Raw genomic sequence first — 23108 nt, 5'->3', positions numbered from 1 at the left:
CAAAAACAATGGGTGCTCTGTCCCTTTAAGTAAAACAAAACATAAACAAAAGCCTATCCCCATTAGGCTTAACCTAGTTTAGTTAGCTTCCCTATCTACCCAGCTGGTTAGCCAAGCTAGACCAGACCAACAATATTTGGTAATACCACTTGGCTCCTTACCTGGGAGCTTTATTCCATTGGGACAGCATAAGTCTGTGGAGCATGTGTCTGTATGTCAGCTCTCCTCTGTCCTCTCTCAGTATCTGAGAGAGACTGCTGCCCCAAAGGCATTTCCTCTTCCTTTTTTTACAAGCAGGTGAGCTTACTCATTAGGATCACCTGTGGACTGCTTAATCAGAAGGGTTAACTCCTTGTATACTGGAAAGCAGGCATACTGCCACCTCCTACTAATGTTTGCAGAGTCTATGACTCTGTCACATATCCCCCTCCCCAGCGTAACATTACCGTGTGGAGTCGCCCATGCACCGAGACTATGCACCATCGAAAGTGCGTAAACATTACCATGCCTAGCTGCACTGTGAAATTGAAGGGTTGCAATGACAGAAACCAGTGGGTAACCCTAGATCACTGAATGCTATTCAGGCATTTTGTTTTCTCATGGACTATTCTAGTTTGAACCAGCCAGAGTCACAACCTAACTCCTCTGTGTACCCCTACAGACTGGCGAGGAGTACTGCGGGAAGGAAGGCCTCTGATCGCTTTCTCAGTCAGCCCATGAGGGACTGCCTGGCATGTCTCACTCCCAGCTGGAAGGAGACAGCACACATCTCCTCTCCCATGTGGAAGAGAACTCTTTTTGCTTCCTCACCCCAGGAGGTTGGGAGCTGAACTCCTTACTTCCTCACCCAAGGAGGGTGGGAGCTGAACTCCTTGCTTCCTCATCCAAGGAGGGTGGGAGATGAACTTCTATAATTTAGCACTTCTTCTCTGATGCACCAGAAGGGGAGGGCACAAGGTCTGCACCATGGTTGGTTATACGTAGACCCCTGTGTCATCACCACTCCGTCACTCAGAGAGTCAGCATGAAGGGGGGGTCAATGCACCTAGAATTGCCTGCCACAGCCTGTAGTTCCGAAGGACTTACGTGACAGGTGGCAGAGAGGCAGTCTGGACCAGCCATTGCCACAACTATATGCTGTCAGTGTCTATAATCACAGATTTCAATATTGCGTGACTACAGGCAGCGTTGCCACGTTTGCACATTATATCGCAAACGAAATTCTTGCTTGTAATTTCCACACAATTCCTGTTTTTAAACACTGAACGCTATTCAGGCATTGACATTTTGTTTGCTCATTGACTATTCTAGTTTGAACCGGCCAGAGTCAGAACCTAACTCCTCTGTGTTCCCCTACAGATTGGCGAGGAGTACTGCGGGAATGAATCATGACAATTCTGAATTACTCCATCAGTATCCACTATACTCTATTTATAATCATTGTCTTTATACTCTCGTCAATGTGTAGGTCGAAGAAAGGCTATCAACAATATAGTAGCATTTTCTGCATTCTATTTGTTATTTTGTGTTATGATACAAAAGTAGTTAGTAATGTCTGTGTTTACATGCATGTATTTGTTGCAATTGTATTAATGTTTAGGTCAAGGAGAAACTTTTAATACACCTTGTCAGTACTTATTAACCCAGATATAAATTTTCAATAGGTGTTGTTAGGTAGTGTTTATCTTTGTTGCGTTGCAACCTTTTTGCATATTTAGCACCATTAAATATATTACCTTTTATGCTATACACAAACATTCCCACACTCAAGGGTATTTAAGTAAGGTAGTATCACTGATTATAGTATCTTGACAAAGATCTAAGTTAATGACCAAAATGTCGATCATGTTCTAATAAATTGTTTTATAATTTTTCAACAATTCCTCTGGAGTGCTGTTTCTCTCCCTCTCACATGGAGATCTTGTATATTAATACAAATCTAGCCAGACATGACCGCGGCTGCACCGGCACCAGAGGATTAACGCTGCAGGGTGTACGGTATGATCCAGAAGCATCCTCTCCAGAGCCGCAGATCTTTGCTCTTTGAGCCGAGGATCCGGAGAGAGAATATGTCTTGCTACATTTGAACATATGAAACAAGATTGTCAGTAGTTATATTTATTTGAAATATATTTTTCAATCTAGCTGCTAATTTCCTGACCTAGTATGTTACAAACTCTCTGGTCCTTCAGTGGGAGGGTTTGCTGCATCTTGCTGCCATTGTCATTTTGTTCTTGCTGATCAGTAGGACACAGATGGAAGCGATTGTAGCAAACCTGCCTTCTTGCTGTCTGCACAAGATAAGCCCTTGGAGTTTCTGCCTCATGGACCACTTAGCCATGAAGTTGTTTGGTAGTTATCCAAACTCTGTAACTGGCTAAGTTGTAGCAATACACAGGTGAAGTGCTGTTGATTTTAATACAACTCTTGACATCTTTGACTGTTTGCTTCCCTTCTTATAAACATTTTCAAGTTTGGCCATTTTGGGTTCAAACAAGATGTTAACTGTGGGACCAAAGATGTATTTAAGAGCGTCGATGACCATATCAGTAAAAGTAACTTTCAATATCAAGTTCTCTGAGAAGACAATATTTACACTGACTTTTTTCCAGATCTGATGAGGAAGAGGAGTTTAGATTAATTGCTGTCTTCTCAGCATGCTATACTTCTGACAGATTGTAACAGACACCACTGCATAACGAATCTGCACACTGCAAGTTGTGCCCAGGTTCTACACTTGGTTATACGTTGGTGTCCTTCATGGAGTTTAGCTAATATAGCCTCGATCAACTGGATTTATGTGCCTTTCTTCTTTTAACAAATGGTCACCTACAGTATAAGAGGAAGATCTCCCTTGACTTGGTAGAATGGAGCCACAGCCTGAGTTATGTTCCACTTTTATGGCTACATTCGCTGAAACATCTGAGTAGCCTCGTGGGCATGAATTATCTGTTGTACACAAACTTCTGTAGCTGGAATACTAGCAGGGCTTCTATTGCCTTACTTCGAAGCTGCCACCAGTTCGGAATCCATCTGCAGCTTCTTAGACAGTTTAGTTACCCTTTGCTACATTTGTGTACATTGCTTGTCCAAGAGACAAACCTGTCAGGTAGAGGTGGATCTAGATCCTAAATGAGTAAGAATAGTGGAGTCTGGTTCTGAGGTCAGGGCAGGGTGCAGTGGTTGGGTTGAAGTAACAGTTCTGAGGTTGGAGCAGGAGAGAGGCAGAATGGTCGCTGTCACTGTTCTGGGGTCAGGGAAGGAGAGAGGCAGAATGGTCATGGTCACTGTTCCATGGTTAGGGCTGGAGAGAGGCAGAGGAGTCCAAAGGCAGGTAAAATAACACACAGGGATTCAGACAGAAACAACACATGGAGAACCTTACACAGGCAAGGAGTGAGTGGGAATGACAGTCTTCTAAAGGGAGGTTACTGGTGTGAGCAATTTCAATCTCAATTTGATGCTTACTTCCTGTTTTGGAAGTGAGGGCAGGCAATAATTACCAGGAAGCAAGATGGCCCAGTTTGCTTTGGTGTCACTTTCTGTTGACAGCCATCTTTTTAGAGGTGAAGGGAAAACAACCTCAAATCTTGGCCATGATGTTAGATGGAGCAAAGTCAGGAGACATCCATGTTTGAAGTCTTCACTGTATACCCCATTTCAGGGTCATACTCTTAATGGCCAGGGATGGGTTTGGCAGAAAAAGCTTGGTGGAAAGACCTGCCATGGGTAGAAGCATATACATTGCAAGCCTTGACCGAGCTCCTCTCCTTAGGACTGTACCCCCTCCAGTCGACCAGGTACTGGGTGGACCTTCTATGGAGATGGGAGTGCAGCAATGGAGCTCATGTAGAGGTTTATGAGCATGAGTTGGTTTCTGTGTTTGCTACTTATAAATTAACGTTATTTATAAGGTACATGTTCTTTGTATTGTCAGACTCCAGCCCGGTTACTTGCTGGCTGAGTATCCTCTCTCAGGTACAGTGGAGATGTACTCAGGCCCCTGCCTTAGTATACACATATAAATACATCTACGGAAATAAAGAGTGGTTACATACAGTAACTGCGTCTGAAGGCAGTTTACACCCCTCCTTCATGCCTCCTCTTAAGTCTTAAGTCCAGTCTGTCCTCCATTTCACATGTTGCAAAAAGGGTACAATTGTCCAGCAAGTTTAGGACCCAAGAAGTAGTATTTATAAAGAGGATACTAAGATGGAAGTGGTCAATGGGAGGCAAAATGGGGCAGGCACCAAAAATGAGAAATTGGGGTAACTATACAACTCCACAGACTTTTTTCTGCCAGGAAATGAAGAGCGCTGTACACCTGAACTTAAGTCACTCCTTAGAGAGCACTATGTCCACACGCTACACTCATAGATATGTCTTAGTGGAGTCTTAGAAAAGGAGTGTATGAGGCAGCAATACCTTTACGCGGGAATAAGCCACTGACTGATCACCCATTAGCAGCATATTTATCGGCACGCCAGTCCCCCTTCTCTCGCGGCACTGCAACGGTCTCAATGGACATGGAATCCATGGCTAAATGTCGAGAGCTGTTAGGACATTAAAAAAACCTGAAGAATAATCTCGCTCACATGTATATATTTGTACAAATGTCTATAAATGAATGCACACATGTATAGGGGCTGTGCAAATGAAGGACTGATTAGTTAAACAAAGATGACAAAAGTGATATAGAAGATAGTTTATTTTTTGCAAATGCACTCATAGAATTTGTTTTGATTCCTCCAGTGAGTCTACTTCATACCATCAAACTTGACTTTTAATGTGATTTAATAAAATGTATAAATAAAAGTAATAACTATTTAAATTGGTACAATACTATCATTGCCTCTTCTGCTGAATTGTGCCTGCATCCTATCTTAATCCTGTATATGGTATGATAACTAGTTAAAGTGGGCTACTTTTACCTGTATTTATTATTTTCCCTCTGTTGGGATGAGATCCCATTTCTTAGTAAATAATAACTGTGTGTACAAGTCACTAGTGTGCACCTGACATCAGATGGTGCATCTGGGGGGGTGGGATACTACTCATAGAGTCTGCATCACGCCAAAGTTAGTATCCCTCCATCCTCATTAGTTCTCCGATACAATCCTCACTAATACAGGGACATTTCTCTAATCTATCTAGACTACTGTGATATTGACTCCAATCTTTTCTCCCATCATTGCCTGCTCCCCAAACATTCTTCACCTCATTTTGCTAACTTAGAACTGTGAGGACAGCAACTGCCAAATTCATCCCTAGTGGCAGGAGAAAGGGAGGGAGGAGGACGTGGCAGGAGGGGTGAGCATAAATGCACCTAAAAACAACTAGAACATACAAAGGGTTTCTATTAAAATATAAATAGCCCCCTTGACAGCTGTGTCAGGCACAGATCCTCATGGCTTAGTAGCCCCCCTTAGGGAGAGGGCAGTTGATACAGGTCTGAATGAAGCTTTATTTACTCAGACATTGCTGCCTGAGTCAACCACAAGCAAACCAAGAATTTCTTTATGAGCATGTAACTTAAAAAATCCTCCCTTACCAACTACATTTTTTTCCCCTTTACAATATGGGAACCAGGTTGTCCCTCAGGAATGGAATCTAGCTATTTTAAGCCTGGGTCCCTGGATACTTACTGGTGAAGTTACCCGTATGACTTCTTGGTTTCACAGGGGAAGGTTGAATGTGTAATAGAAAGCTGCAGCTTCCCACCATTTGTTTCCCCAGGAGAGAGATTTAAGCCCAGTAATTTCGGTTGCTAGTATCTTAGGAATTGAAGGAATCACAGGAGTTGAAAATAGCTTAGCCCCAAGAATGCCCAGATTGCCATCCTCACTCCATGTTTGTTTTTAATGTACATTGGCTGTAGACTTTTTTTTTTATATATATAAGTAGTAGTTTAATTGCACATGGATTTCAAATGTGATCAAAATATTTAACATTACTTTGTCTGTTTTTTTATGTATCTCTTAGGCTGCTTTCAGCTTTGTAATGTTTTTCGATCACATGACATGGAAATTGACCAGTGTTTGTTGGAGTCCCTACCTTTGGGGCAGCGTCAGCGGCTGGTGAGGCGTATGCGTTGTGATCAAATCAAGGCTTACTATGAACATGAAAAGGCGCTGCAAAAACAGGAAGGATACAAAAAAAGAAGCAAGCATGGGAAAAAATACAGAGTGCATTTTCAGCTTTCTAACAAAATACAGGATGCAATCATCCACCACGATGACAAGGAAGGTAAGAACAAGATTACATTTGAACTAAAGTACAACCTTGGAGAGTTGGTTTTACGCACTAGTATTATGTGAAACATGCTGCCTTATGCTGCACTGTGGATTTTGCTCATATATCATATAACACATCAATAAAAAATGATGGTGAGAATATTCTATTAGCTAAGAGGGAAGCTTTTGTCTGGTGCGTAGTTACACAAAGCTCTTCAACCTGTGGCTGTAGGACAAATCCAACCAGCAAAAGGCTTCTGAGTGGCCCTCAGACCATATACTCCTGCTAATGTCATGACCGTTATGCCAGCAGTTTTTCACACTGAAACCCAGTTTTCAGCTGAACAAATGAAAATATATGATTCAAACATTACACTTTTTAACATGTTCAAACTATTATTCTTTGATGAATGTATAATGATTTGTATGTCTTGATATGAGTATATATCTTAAATAATATTGCCATACTCTTCCGCCCTCCTATCTACTAATGCCATTGCTAAATACATATGTAACAGGTTTTCCCCCACCCTCTGGGAGATCTCACTATTACACAGTGTTTTGTGCTGCTCACCTGCTGGCTCACAGAATACTGAGCGTCCGCTGATGGTAATGGGGAAGAAATGACAGGCTTTCAGGGTGATGGTTGGTTCTTTCTTACTGGTGCAGTGCCTCCATCTCCAGCAGGCTCCAGTAGCACTGGATGCAATCCCTGCAGGAGAGCCCTCTCTGAAATTTCCCCTGATTAATTGCAGTCTCAGGCCGGAGTATATAATAAACAGGAACAGCTTTATTCTCTCTCCAACACGATACAGTATACAACGGTACACTCTTCTTCCTCTTCTGGATGGTCCCTGGACTCAACTCAGCAGGATTGAGGCCCCAAGTGTCTATCCTCATCTCTTCCCCTATTCCCTGGTGGAATAGGGGTTAGTGGTCCCTCTCCCCTAAGGGAGGGGAAGGAAGGTGGTCAGAGCCCTGACTCCACACTCGCTAGCTCTAAATTCCTCTAAATTTGGCTGTGCAGTCCCCTTTGTACCCAGAGGGAAGGTCCAAGTTCTGATCCCCTGATTGGGCAGTATACAGACCTTAGCCCGCCACCACCTGTCACTCAAGGAAGCTACTTATTGCATGGAAAAATCCGGATTAACCCTAACACTGCCTGCGCTGGTACCAGGGCTTATGTGTTAGGCGGCAAGGTAGATTAGTAGCCAAGAGGATATATGGCTACACATAAGATTATTAATAACTAAGGAGCAGACTTAATAAGCTCCGTAACGTAACATTATGTTACCTAAATCAGGAATGGATGTTATTTGCCTTAAATTTAAAGTGAACTTGCACAACAAAGCTCATTTAGCACAGGGTTAATATCATGTTGCCGTATTTCATGATATGTTATCTTCAAATACCGTGATGTCTTGGTGTTACTCCCAGACAGATAATAAAATGGGGATTTGATAAGAAATAACTCTACATTATTTAAGTGAAAGCTAAACCCGGCACTACTCCCAGCTACACACAGAAATATGACTTTTGCCTATTGCTTTTGCCCAATATCAGTTTCTGAAGGGAATAATGCCTGGTTTAGGTATAATTTATATAATGTAACATTAATAACGTTTTGTAATTAAGGGTTTTTTATGCTAGCAGCTGATTTGCACATCATTTCCTCTAATGTCCACTTTATATTACCAGGCTTTTAACGGGACATTAACATAATGGTAACTTATGTTACTTTCTTTAGTGTGCACATTGCTGTCATTAACGTAATGTTGACTATGGTTAACGTTATGGTAAAAGGTCCTTACAGAGTTTAATGAGTCTGGGCCCAGGAGGCATACAGTATGTATCAAGAGAAAAGTTGTGCAATTCTGGGGCAAAAACATTGCCCCAGGTGTTTTTTTTTTTACATGTGGTGCAGATTTTCCCCCCATAATTGCACCACTTGTGCCTTGATGATATGTTAGCCACTAAGAAAAGTGCTGCAAAAACAATACCATATTATTGAAAGGGGAAAAAAAGCACATACATAAATGGGATTGTTTCTTTGATAAATCAGCACAAGTAATGTCCCAGTTTTGCAGTTTACATTTTTTTTTATTTTTATAATTCATCCCCATAAACCCTTAAAAATGGGCCTCATTGGTCTCACATTACACATTATTGCAAAGTAGGTCACTGACAGCAGGGATCCAGTCCTCAAGCCCAACCCCCCCACCACGTCAGGTTTTCAGGATATCCCAGCTTCAGCACAGGAGGCGCAGTCTTCGATTGAACCACGTGTGCTGAAGCTGACATATCCTGAAAACCTGCCCTGTTGGGTTGGGCTTGAGGACTGGAGTTGAGCACACCGGTCTTGCAGTATGTGTCACTTGATTCGCCCTGGTTTATCGCCTCTCATTCATGTTCGTGTTGACTTTTCTACAACATAGATGGACTATGTAAAAAGCATCGCAAACAGGTTGACAACATTTATTATTTTCACAGTATGGCTATTATAAATAATACAGTATTAAATAATATATTTACTGTCTCTACCTCTTTTCACTCCTGAGAGGTTTTTTTTCTATTGACAGCCCTTTCCCCAGGAACTCCTTTTTCTATCAGTGTTCACCAATAAATTCTGTGAGAATGAGGAATTCAGCTGCAGTAGTTTTATTTTAGGAAACCCGCCTGTGAATCTGCAGGAATCACATTATTTGTATTTTATTTTACTGTATGTACGTGTTTACATTTAATTTGTGTACAGTAATTCCATGCAGTGTTCAGATTGCATGTAATAGGCAATACAATTGTGAGGCGATCATGCCAGTGACATATTGATTTTAGAGGTCTTCGTGTGTTAATAGTCAATACAAATGTTACTCTTCAGCACCTCTGTGAAAACGTGTATATTATGTATTCTGAACACAGTGTTCCCACTGCAGAAATGCAGCACTGTAAAGTATAATAAATTCAACACTAAGTACCGTACATTTATTTTCTCTTATAGTCTGCAGACTTCAGTAAATACTATTTATAACTATGTTATGGTTCTACTGGCATAGACAAGGTTTTGAAAATATACTTTCTAGAGAGTATTTGAAAAAAGCTTTTGAGATTTATTGAACTCTGAATTATTGCTTAATGTTTTATAATTATACTTTAAATGACTTTTGATCATGTGAGTTTTGTATTAGATATTTATACTGCATGGCAAAATAAAATCTTCCTATTTGTGCCCACTTCCCATAGCACCAGAAATGAACTTCTATGCAGTATTGTATTATCAAATTAACAATAATACCAGTATAGCCTAGGCTCCCGGCAGCTACTTCTTTTTCCTGGGCCTTTCCTCTGTCAGTCCTGTTAGTGCAGGCAGTGGAAAGGTTAATTCCTGCTGTAGGCCTGTGTGTGTGTTATAGCCTTGGATGATGTAATCAGTATCCAAGGGCAGGCCTAACAACTTCTGAGGATGTCAATCTGAGGGGTGGATATTGATTGGAACACACCCTGTATATGAGGGCCTACCAGTATCCAGATCTGGCTTGTTATGAGTCACAGTTACAGACACTCCCCAAAGATTATGTAACAGGTTTTCCCCCACCCAATCTCACATAGGGTCTCCTAGGGGAACTTGCTCTCTGGTTACAGGAGTATTGTTGGTGCATACCTGCTGGTAACAGGGGGCCCTGAGTCTTCCGCGATGTCATGGGGAATAACAGGACAGGCTTCTGGGGCTGTGCCCGAATTCTTCTAAATGGTGCAGCGCCTCCATCTTGTGCAGCCCCCAGTTGTGTGGGGTGGAGTATCTGCAAAAGAGTTATCTCCCTCTCCTCCCAATATACTCCACTCTCAGGCAGGAGATAAAACAAAGGGGTTCTTTATTGTCCTTGTTAACAGCAGTCTATGTTACAGCACACAGCACTCTCAAAGATGTTCACCACCAGGATGTTCCTAGACACACTCCCCGTCAGATACAGGAGCTGTCCCTTTCTCTTCTCTTGCTCCTTTGTGGAGCAAGAGAATATCTCTCCCCTCTCCCCTAAGGGACGGCCTTCAGCTTACCAGAGCCCTGGCAGCTTACTGAGAACCAACCATCCTCTTTCAAAGCTGGAGAGGAACACCTAAAACAGGAAATGGTAATCCCTTTAGTACAGATCCAGTAGTCCCATCCCTGTGCCTTTAACTGACACAAGGCATGAGCACTACCTTCCATGACCAACTGAATCATAGTGGTTGGGATAAACCCATTTTAACTCCTGGCAACCTGCCCTTACCAGGGATTATTGCACAGGAGGAGGACAGAATAATAGCCCAAACCTACCAGGGCTATACTTATAAATCCTGACATTCTCCCAAATTGTGAGTTCAGTCCAGTTCTGAAAGAGAATGAAGCTATAGGAGAAGAGAGGAGTCTCTTCCTCCCACCCATGAGGGGATGGGAGGGAAGAGGAGTAGGCCTGAGTCAGGGCTCTGACTAGGAGATGGAGGAGGAATACAACAGGCTTGATGCAGGTCAATGCTCTGCAAGTAAGAACAAACAGCTAGGAAGAATGTCTGCCTCTCTGTTGTGATCATCTGCCTACAATAAACATCAAAAAAGACAATGCTGTCTGTAACTGTCTCTGTTGTATGGAGGAATGTCAGTAGGGGCTCCTCCTCTGAATAACCACAGAGGATCCCTGCTGGCTAGATCCACTGCACCTACTGAGAACAAGGTAACTTGTCCCCTGTCCTGGTTTCTCCCCACACCATCGCGGAGTCCTCAGCACTCCTGTTTCCAACAGGTCACAGCATACCATACAGAGTTGCCTGGAAAAAGGCATACCCACCCCAATATCACTTAGGGGTAGGGGTAGATGGGCTACACCAGCATTGTATTCAATTTGTAGGTGCTAATTAGAATCTCATTGGCAAAAAGGGAATGTCATCTGTGTAGCTGGGTGTTGTGTTGAAGTATTATGTTAGGATGTACTATGACTTTGGAAATATATATTATTGACACATTGTCATGACGTACTAATATTACTGTGCAAGTGTTTATACAAGTAACCCTTTGGGTACCCTATGGTCATAGCTACTACGTCATGGAGTCTGGCACTCCAGGGGCCCACTACATAAAAGCTACGTACTAAACACTCGGCTCCTTTTTCTAGGGGAGATCGCGTTCAGTACAGAATGCGATCTGTGACAAAAGTGGAATGAAAGTCAGTGGTGAAGAAGTGATCATGTGATCGCAAGTGCTGTGTCCCCTCTGGCCCTTAAAGTGTTAAAGGATAGAGTATTTGGTTTTGTCAATTTGATATCACTGTCAGTTAACTTCTTCTTTACCCAATGATATGCTCCATAAATGGGTAATTGAATGTAGTACAAAAGTCAACCTATATACTAAATGATCCAAAAATAGTTTGGCATGAATATTTCCTTGTTCTTTTCCTTTCCCTCAAGTACATTGTAACGAATGGCACACCTGTGAGCACGTGACTTGTATTATAGTTTTATATGTGACAAGGGTTAATACACACAGCTATCTAGCTCACCTGCTTTTCATCCTCACAGGGTCCCTCAAATGAGATCACAAATATCGCCTTAAAACGCTGTCACCAGCAAGGATGCAGAACAATATTAACGCTAGAGATCTTTGGTCCCCGTTGACTAAGAAAAATATGTAATTAACACACAAAAATCTATTGTAGCAAAAGTGTCTGAAAATACAATTACTCTTCAAAGCATGCAAAGTTCAATTAGAGCCCAAAAGACAATAATTATTACATTTTAGATTTAATACACAGAATTTGTACAGTGCTTAGGTTACAGAAAAAGATTTTTACACAACCATACTGTACAATATATGCAGACTGTTTCATACAATAAAAGGATAATAGACAGAAGTCCCTAACATACATTACAACACATATTAGGTCTCAAAGGGTCTTGACGTGAAAATATGAGATTTCCTGTGTCACAGCATGGCCACTCCCTTAGTTTAAAATCTAAATTCATATTCTAAATGTATGGGTTTTATTCTAAAATCTTTCTGTATTGAGCACAGTATAATCCCACCTTCTGGTTGTGTCCTTAAACCCCTCCTCCCCCTTCATCAATATTCAGTGACACTTATAGGGCTTGAGGAGAAAAAAAAACAGTTTTTCTTTTGAATCCAAATAATTCTGGCTACTAGATGCAGTATAGTGCAGTATTGTGTGCTGCGCCACCATTAGAATACTCTCAATAGAGTATTTGTGGATGCGGTGGAAGATTGGGCTATTACGCCAGTGCCATATCCTGCGGAGAGCGTTATAATTGGTCTCTGACCGTTAACAACGGGTACCATCTGTATGAGAGTTTGATCCATATTCATCACTTCAGTTGTAAGTGTCTCTTCATTTTATAGTTATTATATAGCACAGACATACTATTTTATGGTTTGTCCCTCCCCCCTTCCCTTTTCCTCTGCGCCTCTAGGTCATCTAAGATATATATGTGTTCGACAAACCTATACATTTGCACGCCCCGGGCGAGTGGATTTAACATCGTGGCGAGCTCCTATTGGCCCAAGTATATATATATATATATATATATATATATATATACAGTGGTCGACAAATCACCAAAAAATCTACTCGCCGAACAAAAAAATCTGCTCGCCACCTAGTACCACACGTGTGCTGCTTGGGCCAATAGGAGCTCGCCACGATGTTAAATCCACTCGCCCGGGGCGTGCAAATGTATAGGTTTGTCGAACACTGTATATATATATATATATATATATATATATATATATATATATATATATATAAACATATTACCATTCTTGCGTCAGGTTAAAGAGACAGCACTCACATCCAGAAGATAAAAAAAAATTGTATTGAGGCATGTGTAGACAGACAACCGATCCCGACGTTTCGGTCCCGGAACGGAACCTTTCTCAAGGGGGGTGCAACATACAAATGACAGACAGGGTGTATATATATCCAAAAACATACAACCAATCACCTGTGCATATTTACCTAATTGTGGTGAGCCCGCGAAAATCAAACAAACTGGTGTGCCTGCGGATCCGCCATCTTGGAGGAGGCTCTGTAATGCGCATGTGTCCTATAGTCACGATCCGTTGGAACCGCCATCTTGAGTGTGGCACATCCATTGCGCATGCGCGGCCCCAATGCGTGACGTCAGTATACGTGACGGCCCAGGGGGAGTGAGTAACATACTCAAACATACCCTTAGTGCAGGGCCAGTAATCAGTATCATCTAATACATGCGCAGAACAGTAAGCTGCTCCGTGGTGGCAGCAGGCACCCTGCAGATATAGCAGCGATGTAGCACAAATGTAATTCTTAAAGAGATAGGGGCAATTTTGAAGATGCTTGCCTAATCAAAAAGGCAGGCATACTGAATGTACTATATAAGCTATAAACTTCTCTAAATATGCCCACAATTTATTATCACAACATAACTATCAAATACCTGCAGAAGCTATACTAAAATACATAGACCGACAATTGTCGGTTGTCTGTGTATACATGCCTCAATACAATTTTTTTTTTATCTTCTGGATGTGAGTGCTGTCTCTTTTTACCTGACGCAAGAATGGTAATATGTTTTATTTATTTATTATTTATGGGATTAGCACTGCCATTGTACTTTACTATATTGAGTGCCAGCTGCTTGTTTTTATATATATATATATATATATATTTATATATATAAAGCAGAAAATAGCCGTGTTAGTCCAGTTGCGTTAGTGCAGAATAAATGAGTTCTTCAGTATTAGGTGATACCTTTTTTATTGGACTAACAATTTATGTCATAGGACAAGCTTTCGAGAGTTCTCCTCTCTTCATTCAATGTTAAAGGATCATACAGCTGCACATCCAGGAATATAGTGTATATGATTCAATGCAACAAATGTGACCAAGGTTGCTACATTGGGGAAACCAGCCAAAAACTACAAGGAAGAATGAATATGCACAGACACACCATACTCCATCACGAAGAAGGAAGATACTGCTCACCTGTGGGACATCACTTCTCACAACCAGATCATTCCATAAATGATCTAAAAATCAAAATCCTCAATGGAATGTTTAAAAGCACCCAAGAACGGAAAACATTTGAACTCAGAATGATAAGACTCTTTGACACCAAAACCAAAGGACTTAATGCGGACATGGATTTTCTCACACCCTATCAAAATTGCTTGTAATTATCCTGCTTGCCTCTATTCTCATTCACACTTTCGCTCTCGCCCCCTGTATCCCTACCCCTCCCCACCTTTCTTTGACACCGTTCCCTGGCTTCAAACACATTTAACACCCTACCTTATCTACAGCAAATATCTGCTGGTTTTTTTTCCCCCTCTCTTTACACTGTTTTAGCCATTGAAACCTTTGTATATCAGTATTGCTAGACCTGAAGAAGAGAGGATAACTCTCGAAAGCTTGACCTATGACATAAATTGTTAGTCCAATAAAAAAGGTATCACCTAATACTGAAGAACTCATTTATTCTGCACTATATATATATATATATATATATATATATATATATATATATATATATATATATATATATATATATCTATAAAATAAAAAAATAAATAGATGATACCGTTCTGTGGCTAACAAAATGCTTTTATTTGTGCGAGCTTTCGAGATACACTGATCTCTTCTTCCGGCGATGTTACAATGAATGAAGCAAGCAAAAACTATACTATAAACAGCTCGCACAAATAAAAGCATTTCGTTAGCCACAGAACGGTATCATCTATTTATTTTTTGATTATTGAAGCTCGGTTAACATGGTACTGATACCTCTACATGGATATATATATAAAACACACAAATGAGGAAGTTGCTCAACACCTAATATTAAAGGTTAAATCAAGCCCCCAAATTAATGCTGACTATAGGGGTAAAATAGAATATAAACCCCAAATAAAATCAGTTAAAGAAGTTATAGAGCTTGATGGTGCTAGGGGATAAAAACAACTATATAGAACACACAATTGAAAAGGACAAAGACAATCCCCTTGTTAGCACTCTGAATTACACCTAAAGAAAATCTACTAATAAAGATTATATTGCAAGAACCAGATGCACTGCCGAGTCAGAAAAATGAACAAGATTTTATTGGAATAACAGCAAGACACACTAACTTAAAAACATGAATATACTAAAGACAGCCTAACAAAATATATGTATCAAAAAATATATTGGATAAAAGGAGGACTGTTGATCTAGTGAATAAAGTCTATGTTACCTCAAAAAAACTAAAATGTGTCTAAATAAATATAAATTGTAACACAAAAGTAGTTTAATATAACCCTAGATGGTAATACAAAATAATATAAATCCCTACTGGCATAGATGCCTAATAGAGAGATATATGATAGATTATGGCATGGAGGAAAAGTATATGATCAATGACCCAGTATACAGCCAGGAAAAATGATATATTACCAAAAATAAAAGGGGAAGAGAAAAGCACACAGGGATAATAATCATACCCTGCCTAGCAATTCCCCCCCCAAAAAAAGAAAACAATGAGGACTGATGCAGCAAACAAAATATATACCCATTAATGATATGCTAACAAACAGAGTCATACATATGGAAAATACAGCAGTGCTTAGCACTGCAAGGACAAATAATGCCCAGACAGCAAAGAGAGTTAATACTCAGCTGTAGCAGGATTGCGTGAGGCATATGTCCATCAGATTGTAGAAGATTTGTTCCAATGCTTGCGCATGGCAGAAATAAAGAAAATCAAAAATGCTGCAACAGATTCTTTACGAGTCCATCCAAATAAAGATTACATGAGGGCTGTCAGAAAGTAAACACTCAACGCGTTTCACCCGTCGGTGGGCTTCTTCCCGGAGTGGATATATATATATATATATATATATAACAAACAAAGAATAGACTGCGCTCCTCAGGTGTAAAATCAGACTAATTACCAAATGATTGTATGAAATGGATATAGCAAAGGTGAATGGCAAAAGTGAATGCAACAGTATTATGGATGATTGACTCACACTAATAAAAATACATGCAATATGTTATAATAAAATGCTGAGTGCCAATGTTTAAAAAGCTGCTGTAAACACAAATATATGCCAGTGAACAATACAAATATAATAAAATGGCATGTGTTGGTAGTTATGACTACTGCACTAATGAATCCCTCCTGAATGATACTAAATGAATGATGAATGGAAAAATACAGAAAAAATGACACTAAGTGTGTCAAAGATAAAAATAAAAATAAAAAATGTGAAAAATGTAAAAATATATCAACCAAACCAAGGGTCCATGCTAGGATCTGGCTGCTCTCATCAAGGACCAACGAACTCCCAGAAATCTGTGAACAACAAGAAAAGAAAGCGCCCGATCCTAGTGCAGCATGAAAAAATACAATTTAATAAAAATGAATATGAATAAAACCAACAAATGCGAACTCACAAACACAGGATAAATAAATGCATATAATGAGTATACTCATTCGCCAACCGCCCACGTTGTGCCTTGGATGGCGCGCCCTCTCTCTGTCTGGGTTTTCTCAGCTCTGCTGAACCGACATCCAGCAGGGGATACAGGAAAAAGCTCACCACAATGTGACCCGGAAGTCCTCCACAATGTTAGTGTATCTGGATATGAGGTCTGTAGTCCGTGACCCCGCGATGCAGGGGCTGATCAGAGAAGTCTCTCTGCACTCCCAAAGGCAGTCCGTAATGAGGTGGGCAGTGAGGATAGAGTCAAAATATATATCACAGTGTGACAGCAGCTAAAAAACGCTCTTCTCTACGCGTTTCTTCACATAAAGTGATTTCATCCTTTATGTGAAGAAACGCGTAGAGAAGAGCGTTTTTTAGCTGCTGTCACACTGTGATATATATTTTGACTCTATCCTCACTGCCCACCTCATTACGGACTGCCTTTGGGAGTGCAGAGAGACTTCTCTGATCAGCCTCTGCATCGCGGGGTCACGGACTACAGACCTCATATCCAGATACACTAACATTGTGGAGGACTTCCGGGTCACATTGTGGTGAGCTTTTTCCTGTATCCCCTGCTGGATGTCGGTTCAGCAGAGCTGAGAAAACCCAGACAGAGAGAGGGCGCGCCATCCAAGGCACAACGTGGGCGGTTGGCGAATGAGTATACTCATTATATGCATTTATTTATCCTGTGTTTGTGAGTTCGCATTTGTTGGTTTTATTCATATTCATTTTTATTAAATTGTATTTTTTCATGCTGCACTAGGATCGGGCGCTTTCTTTTCTTGTTGTTCATATATATATATATATATACATACATGAATCGACAATACCGTTCTGTAGCTAACAAAATGCTTTTATTTATGCGAGCTTTCGGGGTACACTGATCTCAGCTTCCAGTGATAGTACATTGAATAAAGCAAGCAAGGTTTAACTTAAAAACAGTGCACATAAGAATGTTACCTGTGACTGAAACCTAACACCCCCTTGTGTAGTATGCGATTTATGACACAGTACCCCTGCGTCTGACTGCCTTCCAAGGAGCACAGTGCTTCTGTCTGTGACTGGCACCCTGGGGTCTCCTGGCCGGGGTGTGAGATGGAAACAGGGCCAAGCCCGGCCCTATGCCAGCAATTTTTCTGCACGTGCACAGGATACAATTCTGCAAATGTGCAGTCACTTCCGTTATTTTTTTTCGTGACAATTTTCAGGTTTTTTCCCTATGAGATTTTTTTGGATGGCACTTCCGCGAAATAAGTTTTACTTCAAAAACTAGTGGCAACTTCTTTTGAACAGCAACACATTTGCGATTTATTCGCTGCAAATACAAGTTTGTGCTAATATGTCGCCCATTACTATATATGAGTATAAATGGACAATGTTGCAGCTAGCACTATCAATGAGAAAAACAATATCCCCTCAATGGTAAATTCTACTTTTCAACTCAGCGTGAAATATTTTATTAATCTCTTACTTTTCGATAACAATCACTCACATTTGATCATAACTATGTGATTTATATTAGAACACCAACGTATGGAGCATATTTGCATTTTAATGTTAGCTCCCTGGGCATAGGGAAATGGAATAGGAAGTGACTAACCAAGATCAAAAGAGTTGATACTAGAAGTCTAACGAATACAGGGATCAGGAAAAAAGCCACTCGTGATGCTCTAGACCCAGGGGACTGAGTAAAAAAAACAAGCTGAAAATACTGTGGTCTACAGGCAAAAAAATCCTTGTCAGGGAGCAGCATAGCAAACAGAGGGAGCCAAGCACACCAACAAATAATTATTTGGATAAAGTTAATGCAATGAGATCATGTATATTTATTTATTTATAAAATATTTTACCAAGAAGTAATACATTGAGAGTTACCTCTCATTTTCACTGTACTGTATGTCCTGGACATAGTTAATATGACAAATAATACATGGTTACAAATACAGTTGCATAAATGAATAGGGTATACATGATATACAATACATTGCATGCACAGTTAGAGAAGATGTATATTATAGGCTTATGCAACAGTTACAGACCAGATTAAAATGTGAGACAGTCTTAGTTTTGAAAGAACTTAAACTGGTCTGGAGTAAGATCTCAGATGATAAGTGCTGCATGTAGTAGGGGTGAGGAGCTTGTTCAGATAGATAGGTTACCTGCCCAGAAAGTATTTGAAATGTAATGACTACACAGGTTAAAGGTATCCAACATTTCACTTGAAGGTGAATTGCACCGAAACATTGGATACCGTTGACCTGTTTAGTCATTACATGATCTCTTTGCATTAACTTTATCTAAATACAGTACTTCTTTTTTGGTGTGCTTGGCTCCCCCTGTTTGCTATACTAGAAGTCTAACAATATCCTCCTACTGCCAAATCAGCTCCGTTACTTTTATGTAACTTGTTTTACAGGGTAGCCCTGTCAATTGGGGGAATCAATGTGAACAGTAATAAGTTTAAATTACATTTCTAAGGGTTGTTCCTTTGATTTTCATTCTTAAAGTGTTCTGTCAGCCCCTATTTTGCTGTACAGGCTTAGTAAATTACCTGTCAATATTGGCCAGGCAGTCCAGGAGTTTAGATTACAGAAATAAAGTGGATGATTTTCCAACCTCACAAGTGTGTTATTGAAAGTATGTAGTGTCATATCATAAAATAAGAACTCCCTTTTTTCATGTTGCAGTACTACAGTTACTTAAGGATGGTGCTGACCCTCATACTCTTGTTACTTCGGGGGGATGCCTGCTCCATCTGGTAAGTAGATTTTAAATCTAAAGTGTTTTGATATTAATATCCTGAAATGTCAATTACACATTGAAATAATACAATTAAATGTGAAAGGAAGAGATTAGATGTGTTGACTAATATTGAAATAATGAATCATTTTTTAAATAGATGATAAAGGGGCGAAATTATATTTAGCAACATTTATTTTTAGGCATGTTCTAATTACCTACACAATTACAAAGAAGACCTCTTCATTGATCTCCCGTAATGGGTCTTTACAATACTGTAGCATTCCTGTTTGAAACTATCTCCCAATTCCAAAGATATTTTAACTGTATTTATTAAATTACTTTACATTGATTCATCAATGAGAATATCATCCCCACAAATTTAGGAATATAGAACATGGCATAATCACCGCAATACAACAACTGAATGGAGAGACAGACCATAATCAGCCAGGTTCCATACAGTTAGCAATATGTCATATACTGTAGGCTAAACAATAGAAAAAGATAATCATACTGTACACCACTTGTTTTTTTGTTTTGTTTTTTTAATGAAACAAAAATAAAAAATAAGAAATACTGTATTACTAATGACACAACAAAAGAACCACTGTTATTTAACTAGTACATAGATATCTAGGTCCTTATAATTAAGGACCAAAGGGAAAAAATGTAACCAATACTTATCAAAAACATATTAAGTTTCAAACATTAACTCACCCCCTCTCCATCTACTTCTCTAACTGCAATAATTAGGCCATTTACATATTCATTTACATATTCATTCTACACTCTTTTGTACATCAAAATATCAAATCTTTCAATAGACATAACTGTAAAATGTGTCAAATGATTTGATTGTGGTGGAATAGGTGAAAGCCATTGATGTAATATTATATTTTTTGCTGTTGACAAGAATATCCATCGCTAAAGGCATCAAAACTTCCCAGGATTTCAGAATGCCAAAAATGAGAGCACTGATATCCACAAGGAACTTCATTTTAAGGATAGTACCTATATACTGTAAAACGAAAATTTCTTAGGTTTCCTGCAATACTAAAAGCAATGTAAAGGTCAGCATGTGCACAAATTTGGGACATTTGTTCTGGAAATCGATCCAGGGATTAATCCGATTTCCAATTCTTGGAGTCAGGAAGGAATTTATTTTTCCCCTTATGAGATATCATTGTATGATGTGACTCTGGGGTTTTTTGTTTGCCTTCCTCTGGATCAATAAGGAAGTATAGATATAGGATAAAGTATCTGTTGTCTAAATTTAGCATAGGTTGAACTTGATGAACGGAATTCTTTTTTCAACCTCATCTACTATGTAACTATGTTTGAATTTAAAGAGCAGATGAGGTGAGAAATACAGTATGTTTTGTGCATACATTTAAGTTGTAGCTCTCTGAGATCTGTGGTACTGTGCATTTTCTCACTCTGTTTATCCCAAAAGTACCATATCAATATCCTATACTTCCTCAACATCTCTAGATCAGGTTTACATAATCTTGTTGTGAATATGCTTTGTATTAATATCCAGAAGAAGCCCATTGATTCATTTGCTATACTATATTGCCACCAAGTAAAATGTAAGAGGTGAATCAAATGGATTATTAACTCAGTTATAGTCAGTTTCCTAATAATCAAGTTAATATAGTGAAACATTTGATCTTGTTTTTATTTAAATTGATGTTTTCACAGACAGTCAGTCCGTAACAGCAGCATCATTGATCACTGTTCCAAATATGAACTAGTCCTGTGGTAAGGTGTACCGATCCCAGAGACAACTGAGAATGGACAAACTTGTGTAAGCCCTTGCTCAGCACACAGTGATATTACACAGGAAATCAAACACTAAAGGAAAACAAACTCTTCCCATGTTTATAAACTACTCATGTTTACATGAAAGGAAAATATACTACAGCGCATGGAATCAAATAAGGAGAGAACCCTATGTCTCAGAGGCCAAGGAATTCCAAATAAGACCTCACTCTAGATGTGTGTGGTAAAAATAGTAATTTTAATAAAAATAAAACAAAACAAAAACACAAAATTGAATATTAATTTAAAAATAAAACATTCATCTTATACTAAGCTTCTAAAAAAGCAGGCGCTTTTCACTCTGGAAAGCACCCCTTATGTACATATTTTTGCATGCATATATATAACCATTTAAATTGTCTGCAATATTAGTGATCTCTATGGTAAGCCTGTTCGTCCTCCCTGGGGAAACAATGAAGACTATTGAATCCTCTTTGTAAACCCTCTAGGTGTTACAGACAGAACCCAACACGGATAATCACCAAATATCTGACTCCAAGGAGAAATCATATAAACATATTGTATCAATGAAACCAATGAAGTCCAGCTGATAGTATATGGCAGTCAAATTTGTTAATGAAAAAAGTAGTAATACTAAACTTCTTCGTTTTGAGCACGCTATAAAATGCTAAAATTAGAGATAAGTTGGTGTAAGTGGTGATAAGAATAGTCAATCTTTGTATTCCCGTACTTGTAGTATGTATGGCTGGGTAAGAGGGAAGAGGTAAAAGAGCAGTGGAAACATAGATCACTTAAAGAGATATCTTGCACACTATTTGCAGCTCTCACAAAGTGAAAGAATGGGTTAATGTGCATACACATGTTAAGTAGGTATTATCCCTTCACCTGGAGCGTTCCTGGCTCTTCACACAAAACTTTGACATTTTCCACAGTTGTATTTGATCTCACTTAGCGCCATCTTTTTCTTTTCTACTCATGTTTTAATGTTTACAACTGGATTTATAAAAAAATAATAATAGTAATAATAAAAAAATATGTATGTATGATCAAATGTGTGTCAATAAATCAGATTTACTAGGTGTTGCTATTCCATACAACACCCTCCAGTTTGAGTAGACACCATAGGTGTATTTAATCATCCGAAGGTGTCTTATTGAGTAGCACCACTTATCAAATATGACCCATAATCCCCAAAACAAATTATTACCATTTATTACGGCAATTTTGGTCCAAAGAGAGGCTGCATCCGAAATAAATACATTCTTACAATATCTATGTAACGTTTTTCCCCCAACCAGTGGGAGATTTGTCCATTATTACGGTGTATGGTGCATATACCTGCTGGCAACAGGAGGGCTGAGTCGTCCTCCGATTGTAGTGGGGACACAGGACTAGGCTTCTGGGGTTCTTACCCCACATATCTCCTTAGCAGTGCAGTGCCTCCATCTGCCGTAGACTCCAGGAACTGAAGGTGATCTTCCACGGTAGAACTTATTACCTATCCCCCCAGTAAGGTCACGCACCAGGCACGATGTATATAACAACAGGAACAGTTTATTCACTCTGTGCAGCACAGTTACACGGCAGGCTTCTGCCCATTGCAGTACTCTCAGCTCTCACTGAATGATGGTCCCTGAACTGTCACTAAAGGCCAAGGACACCCGCAGACGTCCTAGCTCTTCCACGCCTCGGTAGCAGAGGCAGAGGTATGGTCCACACTCACTATCCCCCGGAGGGAAGAGCACAAGGGAAGGCCCCAATCTCAGACTCCTAGTCATGTGACCTGCCTTCCTCAGAGGGGAAGGACACTCCTAACTTTAGCTGTTTAGCTACAACAGGATGTACCACCCCCTGCTGTCACT

General features: G+C 39.7%; 1 protein-coding gene across 6 annotated transcripts in view; it reads left to right on the top strand.

Moving 5' to 3' along the window:
• Nucleotides 1–23108, top strand: part of MYO16 (myosin XVI) — a 539667-nt gene that overhangs the window by 120431 nt on the left and 396128 nt on the right. For all 6 annotated transcript variants that reach the window (XM_075590716.1, XM_075590715.1, XM_075590717.1 and 3 more), the window contains 2 exons: nucleotides 5983–6246; nucleotides 19410–19480. In XM_075590716.1, the coding sequence (XP_075446831.1) occupies nucleotides 6021–6246; nucleotides 19410–19480 (297 nt within the window). In that variant the 5' untranslated portion in view covers nucleotides 5983–6020. The remainder of the gene's footprint in view (nucleotides 1–5982; nucleotides 6247–19409; nucleotides 19481–23108) is intronic.

This window comes from Ascaphus truei, chromosome 3 (genome assembly GCF_040206685.1).
Source record: "Ascaphus truei isolate aAscTru1 chromosome 3, aAscTru1.hap1, whole genome shotgun sequence".
Classification (NCBI taxonomy): domain Eukaryota; kingdom Metazoa; phylum Chordata; class Amphibia; order Anura; family Ascaphidae; genus Ascaphus; species Ascaphus truei.
Note: the sequence above shows the minus strand (reverse complement) of the source record. Positions and strands in the feature narration are given on the sequence as shown.